At 41.4% G+C, this 12,593-nt stretch overlaps 1 protein-coding gene across 2 annotated transcripts; it reads left to right on the top strand.

Annotated features, from left to right (window-relative positions):
* Positions 1-417: 417 nt before the first annotated feature.
* Positions 418-8,884, top strand: VGLL1 (vestigial like family member 1). Of its 2 annotated transcripts, none has more exons than XM_070758341.1 (4): positions 418-541; positions 3,979-4,199; positions 5,749-6,136; positions 7,663-8,884. In XM_070758341.1, the coding sequence occupies exons 2-4, from the start codon at positions 3,992-3,994 to the stop codon at positions 7,673-7,675; spliced, it is 609 nt and encodes a 202-aa protein (XP_070614442.1). In that variant the 5' UTR covers positions 418-541; positions 3,979-3,991; the 3' UTR covers positions 7,676-8,884. The 2 variants fall into 2 exon arrangements, with proteins under 2 accessions (XP_070614442.1, XP_070614443.1); XM_070758342.1 differs by having other exon boundaries at positions 477-565.
* The last annotated feature ends 3,709 nt before the right edge of the window (positions 8,885-12,593 follow it).

The following is a 12,593-nucleotide window of genomic DNA, read 5'->3' as shown; positions in this document are numbered from 1 at the left end:
AAATAAATAAATAAATAAATAAATAAATAGTTAAGTAAGTAAGCAAGCAAAGACACAACTAGCTAATTAACTAACTAACTTTCCAGTCTAAATGAGGAACAACAAGAAAGTTCAACAGAATAATGTTAAAAAGCGAAGCGTAGAGTTACTGCAATAACTACACCAATCCCCCTATTAGAGGGAAGCTGGCTTCTTTGAATCCTGTCCGTCTTGTAGTACTGGGAACAAATCTTCACTCTGGAGACCTAATTCTTAGCTTGGGCCACAAACTTTGAGTGCCAGCTCTCTTTTACAAGCACCCTACGCCGTCCTTTTTATTGTCTCCTTTCCTGAAACCTCTAAACCTGGTTGACTTGTCAGAGTGCATTTCATACATTCCTGTACTGGAGCCTAAAGGATACGCCTAGTTCCCTCTCCCGCTAAAGGAAGAGAAAACTGCTGGTAAGGTCTGGGGCTGTTCTCCTTCTGGTTGAGTTGCTACACAGAGCTCACACCCCGGAGCAGAGACACGGAGAGGCATCGCAGCATGAAGTGAACGCAGGTGGGTTCTCTACCAAGACCAAAGGTATGAAAATCATCTTGAGTTACTCAGAGGCTCTTTGGGGTAAAGTTTAGCCCAAGCGAAGGGAACAGATATATCTCACGGAGACGTCTAAGCAAAGTTAGAGGAGATACCAACGTGTTTAGTGGAGAGGTACAATTTCTGGAATTGGTTCACCGAGATGGTATTGTTGACATTTTAAAAAAATGGGTGAGATGGAATTGTTGACATTTAAAAAACGGGTGTATTTCTGACTAGTTCTGAACTACTTGTGTATCTCTTTGGTGTCCTACTCTAATCTGATCATGTGAATCTTGGTTCATAATCAAGTATTTTCAATCGGGTTGAAGTCTACCTATCTTTGTTCCCTATCTGGAAAGAATACTAACACCATAGAGGGAGGTGGACATCTGGAATAAGATATCTACTTGGTCATTGTGGACAACAGATACTGGGCTCTTATCTTCAATCTTGAAGGAACTGGCTTTATACTTAAAGCTTCTGGTACTTGTACTTTCTAGTACTTAAAAACAAGAAAATTAAATTCTGCTGCCACTTTTGGTGGAAGAACTATTTTCATTCTCAAAAAGCGGTTTGGAAATCAAACAGATAATTACCGTACTCGGAGGAAACTGTCTTCCCAAAGTCATGTATCTCCAGAATCAGGCTACAATTCCTACTAGGTGTGGGATTCTAGTTATTGGATTTGGACAGTTTTGTCCTTTCTGAAGAATTTATTGCACAACTGTGGGTTCTCTTACGTTCACACCGGCAAACAAGATGACACATTAAATATTTCTGGTGAAGGGTGTCTTACTAAGTCTGTGAGAGGTGCCACTTATAAAGTTTGTAAGCTTCCTGCCACAGCCATTGGCTGTGTTTACACAAACTTGCTAAACCATAAACCACGCTTTACACTTTGACCAAACCATCAGTAAACCACTGTTTGTTTGTTTGTTTGTTTAATTTCCAACACCCCCCCCAACTCCCTAAGGACTCTAGCCGTCTCACAGCAAAAATATAAAACACCAATAACACTGGGGAAGAATTTGTTACACAATTTCTGTTGAGTTTGATTCTTGAGCTTTTTCATAGTTAATTAGGTCCGCTGGTTTCAAAACTGTAATTGGTTTTCTTCTACCATGTCAAGTTTTTTCTCTACACCTTATATATATAATACAGTATAGTTAATTAGGTAACATGAGCATCAAAACTGCATTTTTTACATAGCCCTCTTGCTCACTTCCTGGAAAATCTTGGTGCAGTCAGTGATGAACAGGGGGAGCGATTCCCCCAAGATTTGAAGGTCATGGAGGTATCAAGGTAGATGGGATATACATATGATGGCTGACTATTGTTGGAGCTTCAAGCCCACAGATTAAACACTCCAGAAAATCTATAAGGGAAAAAAATTACCTTAATACGCATAATTACCGTTCAATTAAAAATTTGTATGAACAGAATTTAACTTGCAGTAACTATTATAGCCTTTGTATGAATAAAATTATTCTTTGTAAACAGTATATTAGGTAAGTTTTTCCTTTCCTTTCCTTTATATGCACAATTTGTATGATTTTTGAGGGTCTCCTGTAACCTAAAAAGTTGAGGTGACAGACAAAAACTCTGGTTGTTTTTTGGATCCAGAGCCAAAAGTTAGTTGAAAACAAGCCACAGATTTAAGACAACGAAATTGCTGTTCCCCAGTGTAATAGTACTAAAACCACTAAAAATAGAAACATAGAAGACTGACGGCAGAAAAAGACCTCCTTGTCCATCTAGTCTGCCCTTATACTATTTCCTGTATTTTATCTTACAATGGATCTATGTTTATCCCAGGCATGTTTACATTCACTTCCTGTGGATTTACCAACCACGTCTGCTGGAAGTTTGTTCCAAGGATCTACTACTCTTTCAGTGAAATAATATTTTCTCACGTTGCTTTTGATCTTTCCCCCAACTAACTTCAGATTGTGTCCCCTTGTTCTTGGGTTCACTTTCCTATTAAAAACACTTCCCTCCTGGACCTTATTTAACCCTTTAACATATTTAAATGTTTCGATCATGTCCCCCCTTTCCCTTCTGTCCTCCAGACTATACAGATGGAGTTCATGAAGTCTTTCCTGATACGTTTTATGCTTAAGACCTTCCACCATTCTTGTAGCCCGTCTTTGGACCCGTTCAATTTTGTCAATATCTTTTTGTAGGTGAGGTCTCCAGAACTGAACACAGTATTCCAAATGTGGTCTCACCAGCGCTCTATATAAGGGGATCACAATCTCCCTCTTCCTGCTTGTCGGAAAAGCCAGGTCAAATAAATCAGAATCGTAGAACTGAAATTGGAAGGCACTACAAGGATCTTCTAAAGCAGGGGTCACCAACCTTTTTGACCTCAGAGACGACTAAATTCATAATTTCAAATCCCGTGGCCCACTAATATGCATTTTTTTTATAAAACAAAGATTAAATAGTATTTAGTGCAATATAAAAAGTGCAGATACTGTAATTTTTCTGCAGACCACCAAAATTTTCTCATGGACCACCAGTGGGCCATAGACCACTGGTTGGTGATCGCTGTTCTAAAGCATTGTATAGGACAAGTGGTTGAATGGAAGTTGGCCAACCAACTGCTTTTTGAAGCCTTAAGAGATGGACAAACCGTAGCTTCAATTATTCATCTCGGCATTTCCTTGTTACACATATTTTACCGTAAGGAAAAATTTCCTTCTATGTAAATGAAATTGTGGTAGCCACAAATATACCAGCTACTTTCTGGTCCTTGTTCTTGTTGCAAATGGAAAAATAGCTCCATCTTCTCTCTGGAATCTTTTAGCTACCTGTCTTCTCGCTTCCTTATTTTCTCCAGGTAGAACACCCCAAGCCTAAACTCTGAGTTAGCAGTGATTTCGGGAAGGGAGGAAACATAGAAACATAGAAGATTGACGGCAGAAAAAGACCTCTTGGTCCATCTAGTCTGCCCTTATACTATTTCTTGTATTTTATCTTAGGATGGATATATGTTTATCCCAGGCATGTTTCAATTCAGTGTCTGTGGATTTACCAACCACACTTGCTGGAAGTTTGTTCCAAGCATCTACTACTCTCTCAGTAAAATAATATTTTCTCACATTACTTCTGATCTTTCCCCCAACTAACCTCAGATTGTGTCCCCTTGTTCTTGTGTTCACTTTCCTATTAAAAACACTTCTCTCCTGAACCTTATTGAACCCTTTCACATATTTAAATGTTTCGATCGTGTCCCCCCTTTCCCTTCTGTCCTCCAGACTAGACAGATGGAGTCCATGAAGTCTTTCCTGATCAGTTTTACGCTTAAGACCTTCTGCCATTTTTGTAGCCCGTCTTTGAACCCGTTCAAAGGAGATTGTATGGACTCCACATCACCACCAACTCCATGTTCTCCATGTCACGTCTATTTTCAGGTTATTTCCAAGCATGGAAGAGGGAAAGAATAATTCTGCAAAGCTGAGTAGAATGAAACAACCCGTGAAAACAGAATGGGGAGCCCATTACATGGTATTGACCTACTTCCAAGGAGACACTAACAGCATGGTGGACGAACATTTCTCCAGAGCTTTGAGTGTCACCAAAAACCCGCAGGACCTGAGTAGAGACAATAAGACCTCATTGAATATTGACAATGGTGAGCTTGTCATCCATGGCTTGTTCTACTTATTTCATAGATAGCAACTCATTTGACAAAGAGCCTGTGACTCCTTATTGACAATAGATTTCCTCAGGAGTCCTTGCATTGATGTTTAACAAAACCGCTTGGCCAGTGGAAGGACAGAGGTTTAATCTGGGCTGCGACTAAGGGGTTTTTAAAATTCTTCTGGATCTCAGAGTCTTTAACCCAAAACAAAAAAAAATCTTTTAGGTACTTGAATTTGGTCTTTTTGAAAACTTTTCTCACTGGGAAACAAGTTTGAACATTTCTGAACATAATGATATCAAAACTGAACTGAAAAAATTGATGCTGAAAAAATTAAAACAGTGGGGGGGGAGGCTTTTATGTGCAAAATAAACAAATATGCATCAGTTTTTCCAGTTCAATTTTCATATCATCATGTTCAGAAATGTTCAAGCTACCAATCCCACACCAAGTTTAGTAAAATAGAATGCATTTTGCAAGCAAAACTATCCATGAATTGAAAAATATTTCACAAAAACGGGGGGGGGGCACGCATTCTATCAGCAAAATAAACCAATAAGCATTACTTTTTCATTTCAATTTTCATTTCAATGTGTGCAGAAATGTTCAAACTTGTTTCCAAGTGAAAAAAGCTTTCAAAAAGATCAAATATAAGTACCTAAAATGATCCATTTGCGGTCCGGGTCAAATAGACCCGGGAACATAACATCAGGGAGTTTTCTTGAACAGAACAGCAGGGTTAATATCAAATCAAATTTATTACTACAGTCATAGACCAAAAAAACACTTAGTGTGAATACACAATCAAAAGTTGTAGGATAAATTGATAAATAACAGATAAAATCCATGATTTGCCACATTTGTTGTATAAATTAGCTAGGGTGTATTAGGCACTTAAAAGCTGGCCATAAATGGTATACATACATACATACATACATACATACATACATACATACATACATACATACACATATACACACATACACACATATATGTATACACATGCATATACACACATACACACATACATGATGTGCCTGCAAACTAATTAGACTACAGTTCCTGTAGTCTGGTCCTAAGTCATATAGGACTTTAAAGGTAATAACCAACACCTTGAATTGCATCCATAGACCAATTGGAAGCCAATGCAGCTTGCGAAGAGTTGGAATTGTGTAGGAGTATTATAAAGTAGAGTTCAGGACAAGTGTATTGTTCTCCAAGGGTAAAATTCTGATATTTTGGCTGGTCTGGAGAATCTAACCCGAACTGCAGTTTCCATTGCTTTGACCACTTATCTAGTAAAGCTAAATCATTTGCCATATTACAGACGCCTCCAGGAATATCAACCCTATTGCACATTTAGAGTCATCGGCAAACGGGCAAACCTTCCCTACCAAACCTTCCCCTACTTCACTCACAAACATATTAAAAAGAATAGCACCCAGAACAGACCCTTGTGGCACATCGCTTGCAACCAGGCTCTGCTCAGAATACTCGCCATTAACAACAACGTTGAGCTCTGCATTTTTCCCCCCAATAGAAAACCACCAACCTACTCATGGGTGGGGTCTTCCACCCCATTGGACGAAGCCTTATGGTGCATCCTCCCCTTTGAACCTGTGTGCTTCAGACGAAAGTCCAATTGTTCCCCCGATGGAGGTCTACCAGCCTCCCATTCTCCAGGGTGCTTCTCCAGCCACCGCTGAGCTCTGGCCTTCGTCTTCCGGGACCGATCCGCGGTTGACCCCCGTTTCGAGGTACCCAACTTCCGATCTGCATATGGCACAAGACGGCATGTCGGATGAGAAATACAGTTCTCTGTTGGGCCTCCTGGAGCACGAAAGGTGTTCTCGACCCGTCCAAGAGCTGCTTGATTCCCGATCGGCTTGTCTTACCGGTTCTGCTGGGTTGCAAAATATGAACCAGAGGTAAGTCCGTCCAGGTTGATGTTACGATCCTTTAGTCCTTTCAAGATTGGAGGGAAGCGGAGAGAAGAAGGCAGGCGGTGGTTTTTCAAGAGAGAAATGATAAATATGATTTGTTTCTTCCAAAGGTCATCATGTCTGCTTGATTTTTTAAAAAAAATCTGGGGTTGATTTTGTTTTGTTTTGTTCGGTTTTAACAGAACCAAACTGAAGTTATAATATACACTGCTCAAAAGAAATAAGGGGAACACTCAAATAACACACCCTAGATCTCAATGATTGAAATATTCTCCTTGAATACTCTGTTCTGTACAAAGTTGAATGTGCTGACAACAAGATGAAATGGGTTGTCCATCAGTGTTGTTTTCTAAGTGGACAGTTTGATTTCACAGAAGTTTGATTCACTTGGAGTTATATTGTGTTGTTTAAGTGTTCCCTTTATTTTTTTTGAGCAGTATATTTATAAGATCTGAAGCAGGGGGTGGATTGCTACTGCCGCTGCTACTGGTTCAGTTGAGTTCAGTTGTCTCGCGCACTATGGGTGCACATCCCCAACATGTTTTTTCCTTCTGCACATGTGCTGAAGCAAAAAAAATCACCAAAAACTCATGCATGTGTTCAGGACAATTCCATCTGTCCGTCCATAACCCTGGGGGGAGGAATTACTGACCCCCTCAGAGAGGGTCTGCAACTTGGGTGTCCTCCTTGATCCACAACTCACATTAGAGAAACATCTTTCAGCTGTGGCAAGGGGGGGCATTTGCCCAGGTTCGCCTGGTGCACCAGTTGCGGCCTTATTTGGACCGGGAGTCAATGCTCACAGTCACCCATGCCCTCATCACCTCGAGGTTCGACTACTGTAACCCTCTCTACATGGGGCGACCTTTGAAAAGTGTTCGGAAATTTCAGATCGTGCAGAATGCACCTGCGAGAGCAATCATGGGCTTCCCTAAATATGCCCATGTCACACCAACACTCCGCAGTCTGCACTGGTTGCCGATCAATTTCCGGTCACAATTCAAAGTGTTGGTTATGACCTATAAAGCCCTTCATGGCACCGGACCAGATTATCTCAAGGACCGCCTTCTGCGACGCAAATCCCAGCGACCAATTAGGTCTCACAGAGTGGGTCTTCTCCGGGTCCCGTCAACTAAACAATGCCACTTGGCGGGACCCAGGGGAAGAGCCTTCTCTGTGGCGGCCCCGGCCCTCTGGAACCAACTCCCCCCAGAGATTAGAATTGCCCCCACCCTCCTTGCCTTTTGTAAGCTACTTAAAACCCACCTCTGCTGCCAGGCATGGGGGAATTAAGATTCTTTCCCCCCCTAGGCCTTTAAAATTTTATGCATGGTATGTGTGTATGTATGTTTGGTTTTTTATATTAAGAGGTTTTTAATTCGTTTTTGGTATTGGATTATTATTGTACACTGTTTTATGATTGCTGTTAGCCGCCCCGAGTCTTCGGAGAGGGGCGGCACATAAATCCAGTAAATAAATAAATAAATAAATAAACCTCTTGTGTTTTCCAGGTATCCCTGCTAATGGCCGATTTGCACTTCCAAACAAAGGGACCCATTTCCTTATTATTTTAAGACTGGTTCTGAGGACTTTTTGAGAACCACCATCCTTGATTGAGAAAAGCAGCCAAATGGTAGTGAACCACTGTTTTCTCCAACAAGCTTTTCCCCCCCATGTACTTTTCATTTTTGGAACGGGTCAAAAGAGATGCTCTGATATCCGTCTTCACTTTTGCCCAATGGCATGCAGAAAACCCAGCCTCACAGAAAACTTTCCACCTCTTGGCTTTCACTCCAGCTGAAAATGGTCCTGTCTGACTTCCTGGGGAGGGGGGGTGTCTCCTCATCTGGGTGGTCTCCCAAGACCCTTCATCCAGGACCTTAAGCCTACAAATGTTCCATCCAAGGTCGCTCGGTTGCTTGTTTCCAAATTGAATCTCAATTGAGCAACAATTATTGTTGTGAGCCGCCCCGAGTCTGCGGAGAGGGGAGGCATACAAATCTAATGAATAAAATAAATAAATAAAAAATATATAAATTGCAGCCACGCGAGCAGTCATGGGCCTTCCTGGGCATGCCTGTGTTTCTCCAACACTCTGTGGAGTGCGTTGGCTACCAATTGGTGTTAGTAAAGTGTTAGTAATGACCTATAAAGCCCTACATGGCATGGGACAAGATTATTTGTGGGACCGCCTTCTGCTGTACGAGTCTCAGTGACCGTTTAGTCCCACAGAGTCGGTCTTCCCTAGGTCCTGTCCACTAGACAATGTCGTTTGGCAGAGCCTTCTCTATGGGGGGCCCGCCCCTCTGGAATCAGCTCCCCCCAGAGATTCGCACTGCCCCCACCCTCCTTGCTTTTCACAAGAGTTTTAAGACTCATTTATTTCACCAGGCTGGGGACGATTAGATCTCAGCCCCCTGGCTGATGAATGTTATGTACGGTTGTTGTCTGAACGGATATGATTGATTTTTCAATATAATTGGGGATTTCTGATTAGTTTACTTAGTTTTCATAGAATGATAGAGTTGGAAGGGACCTCCAGGGTCCATCAGGTCCAACCCCCTCCTCAATGCAGGATTCATTAAACCATCCCAGAAAGATGACTTAATTAATGTTTTAATTATTTGGATTGAGCCTATTGTATGCCATTGTTTCTTTTTATATGTTGTAAGTCGACCCGAGTCCTCGGAGAGGGGCGGCATATAAATCCAATTCAATAAATAAATAAAAAGATAGTTTTGTGGATGCTTGGCTGCATAGCTAGAGGTATAACAAGCAGGAAGAGGGAGATTATGATCCCGCTATATAGAGTGCTGGTGAGACCCATTTGGAAGACTGTGTTCAGTTCTGGAGACCTCACCTACAAAAAGATATTGACAAAATTTAACGGGGTCCCAAGACGGGCTACAAGAATGGTGGAAGGTCTTCAGCATAAAACGTATCAGGAAAGACTTCATGAACTCAATCTGTATAGTCTGGAAGACAGAAGGAAAAGGGGGGACATGACCGAAACATTTAAATATGTTAAAGGGTTAAATAAGGTCCAGGAGGGAAGTGTTTTTAATAGGAAAGTGAACACAAGAACAAGGGGACACAATCTGAAGTTAGTTGGGGGAAAGATCAAAAGCAACCTGAGAAAGTATTATTTTACTGAAAGTGTCACTGAATTTAAACATGCCTGGAATAAACATATATCCATCCTAAGATAAAATACAGAAAATAGTATAAGGGCAGACTAGATGGACCAGGAGGTCTTTTTCTGCTGTCAGACTTCTATGTTTCTATGTGGTCTGGCAAGTTGCCACACGATGGCAGCAGATCTCAGAATGGGGCCCCCTCCTCGGCTGAGGATCACACCCTCCACCAGATCCTCGTGGTGGAAAGATCCATGCTCCAGTTGGTGAAAGAAGGGCCTTCTTTAGAACTGGACCCCATTTGGAATATACTGTGTTCAGTTCTGGAGACCTCACCTACAAAAAGATATGGATCAAATTGAACGGGTCAAAAGACGGGCTACAAAAACGGTGGAAGATCTTAAGAAAATAGACAGCAGAAGAAGACCTCCTGGTCCATCTAGTTTGCCTTTATTCTATTTCCTGTATTTTATCTTAGGATGGATCTATGTTTATCCCAGGCATGTTTCAATTCAGTTACTGTGGATTTACCAACCATGTCTGCTGGAAGTTTGTTCCAAGCATCTCCTGCTCTTTCAGTCAAATCATATTTTCTCATGTTGCTTGTGATCTTTCCCCCAACTCACCTCAGATGGTGCCCTCTTGTCCTTGTGTTCACTTTCCTATTAAAAGCACTTCCCTCCTAAACCTTATTTAACCCTTTAACGTATTTAAATGTTTCGATCATGTCCCCCCCTTTCCCTTCTGTCCTCCAGACTAGACAGATTGAGTTCATGAAGTCTTTCCTGGTCAGTTTGATGCTTAAGATCTTCCACCATTCTTGTAGCCCGTCTTTGGACCCGTTCAATCATTGTTTTTGACACACACACATTGTGTGCATTCTGTTCTTGGCAACCCAAAAATTCCAAGCGAGGTGTCACTCATATCAAGGACACCCCCATCCCACCACAGAGTAGTTAGCCGTAGAGGAGGAAGTCTATGATGCATCCATTGAGATCCATCTTATCTACACCAGTCCAGGGCCTCTCGAGAGAAGATTTCCTGTTACTCACCAGGTGACCTGTTGATGATTGGGTGCATTGTCTGGTGCAAAACCTAGCCTTATTTGGATTGGGTTTTTTCAGTCTAAGAATATAAGAAGAGCCATGCTGGCTCATTGAGTCCAGCATTCTGTGTCCCACAGTGGCCCCCCAATTGTCCATGGGGATCTTGAGCAGAATAAGAAGGCAAAACCCTCCCTTTCCCTTGACCCTCAACAAATAGTACTCAAGGGAACCCTGCCTGCCTGCCTCAACCAACATAGAGGCAGCACATGGACATCCATTTCAATAACCACCAATACACTCGGCATCCATGAATCTGCTTAATCCTGCCTTGAAGCTCTCTTCTGGAATTCTATCAACCAATGGCCCTCTGGGTGAAGAAATATTTCCTTTTATTTGTCCTTACTTTCTTAGCTAGGAGCTAAGAAAGTCCTAGTATTGTGTGAAAGAGAAAAGAATTTTTCTCTATCCACCTTTTCTATCCCATGCATGATTTTATACACTTCGATCAAGTCACCCCTTAAACGCTGTATTTCAAAGTGTCCACCTATAAAGAAAAGAAGAATTCTGTCTCCAGAATTATCGTGATTTTGGGCCGGACTCTGTGGATACCGTGCTGATAGAAAGTTCATTAAGTAGGTTAAAAAGCACCAAGCCCTCGAGCCAGTGGAAGCTGTTTCAGTTGTCCTGGTGTAAGTAAGAGGCTGAAACGAGGAGGCCCTGCTCAAATTGAGTTCCATGAGATTAGAAAGTGTGGTGGGGTCCTTGGATGAGGTTGAAGATATTTCATTGCCAAACTAGGTAACCTCAGTGAATTATCTCAGTGAAAAATCTGTAAGAAAACTACCAAACTCGCAGAGCACCAAGGATCCCAGAACCACCCTCCTCTCGTACAAATGTGAAACTTGAGATATACATTATTAGAACGGTCAGGAGTGCGTGTGTAAATTTTGCATTTCTTCAGACAGATAGCGTAGCTGCTGCGGTGTTTCGAAATGGAGTCTGTAAGTGATGTAGGTTACAAGCAGCATGTTGTCATTGAATTTCTCACTGCGGAGAAAGAAACTGTTGGGAACATTCACAAACTTTTGTGTACAGTTGATGGAGAATCTGCAGTCGACAGAAGTACGGTTAGTCGCAGAAGACATTTTGAGGATGACGAAGAGGTGATTCGCACAGCGCAGAAATGGCTTCGAACAAGGAGTGGTACCAACAGGGCATCCACGCCCTTGTGTCTCGCTGGAGGAAGGCCATAGAATGGGACAGAGATTACGTGGAAAAATAGGGAGTGTAGAAGAAATTTATTTCTTTCTTTTGTGTAAATTTCATTGTATTCAATAAATAATTGTTGAAGAAAAAAAATGTGGTGCATTACTTTCTGGGCGGCCCTTGTGCTACATTCTCCATGACTCTGACTCTGTTATTCTATTATTCTGTTATTAATAAAACCATGTCTCCCAGCTCAGAAAAGCAATACAGAACTAAATTATGAGGTCTCTGGATTAGCATTATTCTCCTCTACAAAAATCTGAGCATTATCTCAGTGACAGTATGCTGTGCTGGAGTACAGAAGAGAAAAACTGAATATGAAATAAGGAAGACCTCTTTTTGATAAACGATATAACCTCAATGGAAATATTTCCCTCTCCACCGCCGCCATCGGAAACAACAAAATTATATCATTAGCACTTCCAGCACCTTTTGAATTTGTTGCAATGGAATTGTTGCAATGGAAGGTCGAGATGACAGAAATTTGTGTGTGTTTCTCTGAATAAGGCCAGAGGTTAATCTCTTCGATAGCTTTGATAAACGGACGAAAAAAATATATAGTATGCCGTGAAAATAGAAGCTGCGGCAGTCTTGGGTCTTGCTTGAAAAGCTTATCTGGAATGGAAAAGTTGACTTGGCATTATGGGTTATGGTTTGTTTGTTTTTTTGTTTGGTAGAGTAATGAAACGACATCCTCATGATGGAAGGCTGGATGGGTAGCAATGGGAGTTTTCCAAAACACAGGGCCAAAAATATTTAGAGAGATTCTCCATCATCCAAGTTCATCCAGTGATCTCAAAGGTGCTTTTTTTTTTTTTTCCAAAAGGCAACTGGGTTTTTTTTTTCTTGCATTTTCTTACAAAAGTGTTTTTCTTGAGAAAAGAAACTTTTTCTTCTCCTTCAAGCAAAAAATTAGCTCAGTTGCTCTTTGAAAAAAAACAACAACTTTGAAACGAGGGCAAAAGAAACCTGTTCTCAAATGCTCCCAGGACAGTC

Source organism: Erythrolamprus reginae, chromosome 8 (assembly GCF_031021105.1).
Source record: "Erythrolamprus reginae isolate rEryReg1 chromosome 8, rEryReg1.hap1, whole genome shotgun sequence".
In the NCBI taxonomy this organism is placed as follows: Eukaryota; Metazoa; Chordata; class Lepidosauria; order Squamata; family Dipsadidae; genus Erythrolamprus; species Erythrolamprus reginae.
Note: the sequence above shows the minus strand (reverse complement) of the source record. Positions and strands in the feature narration are given on the sequence as shown.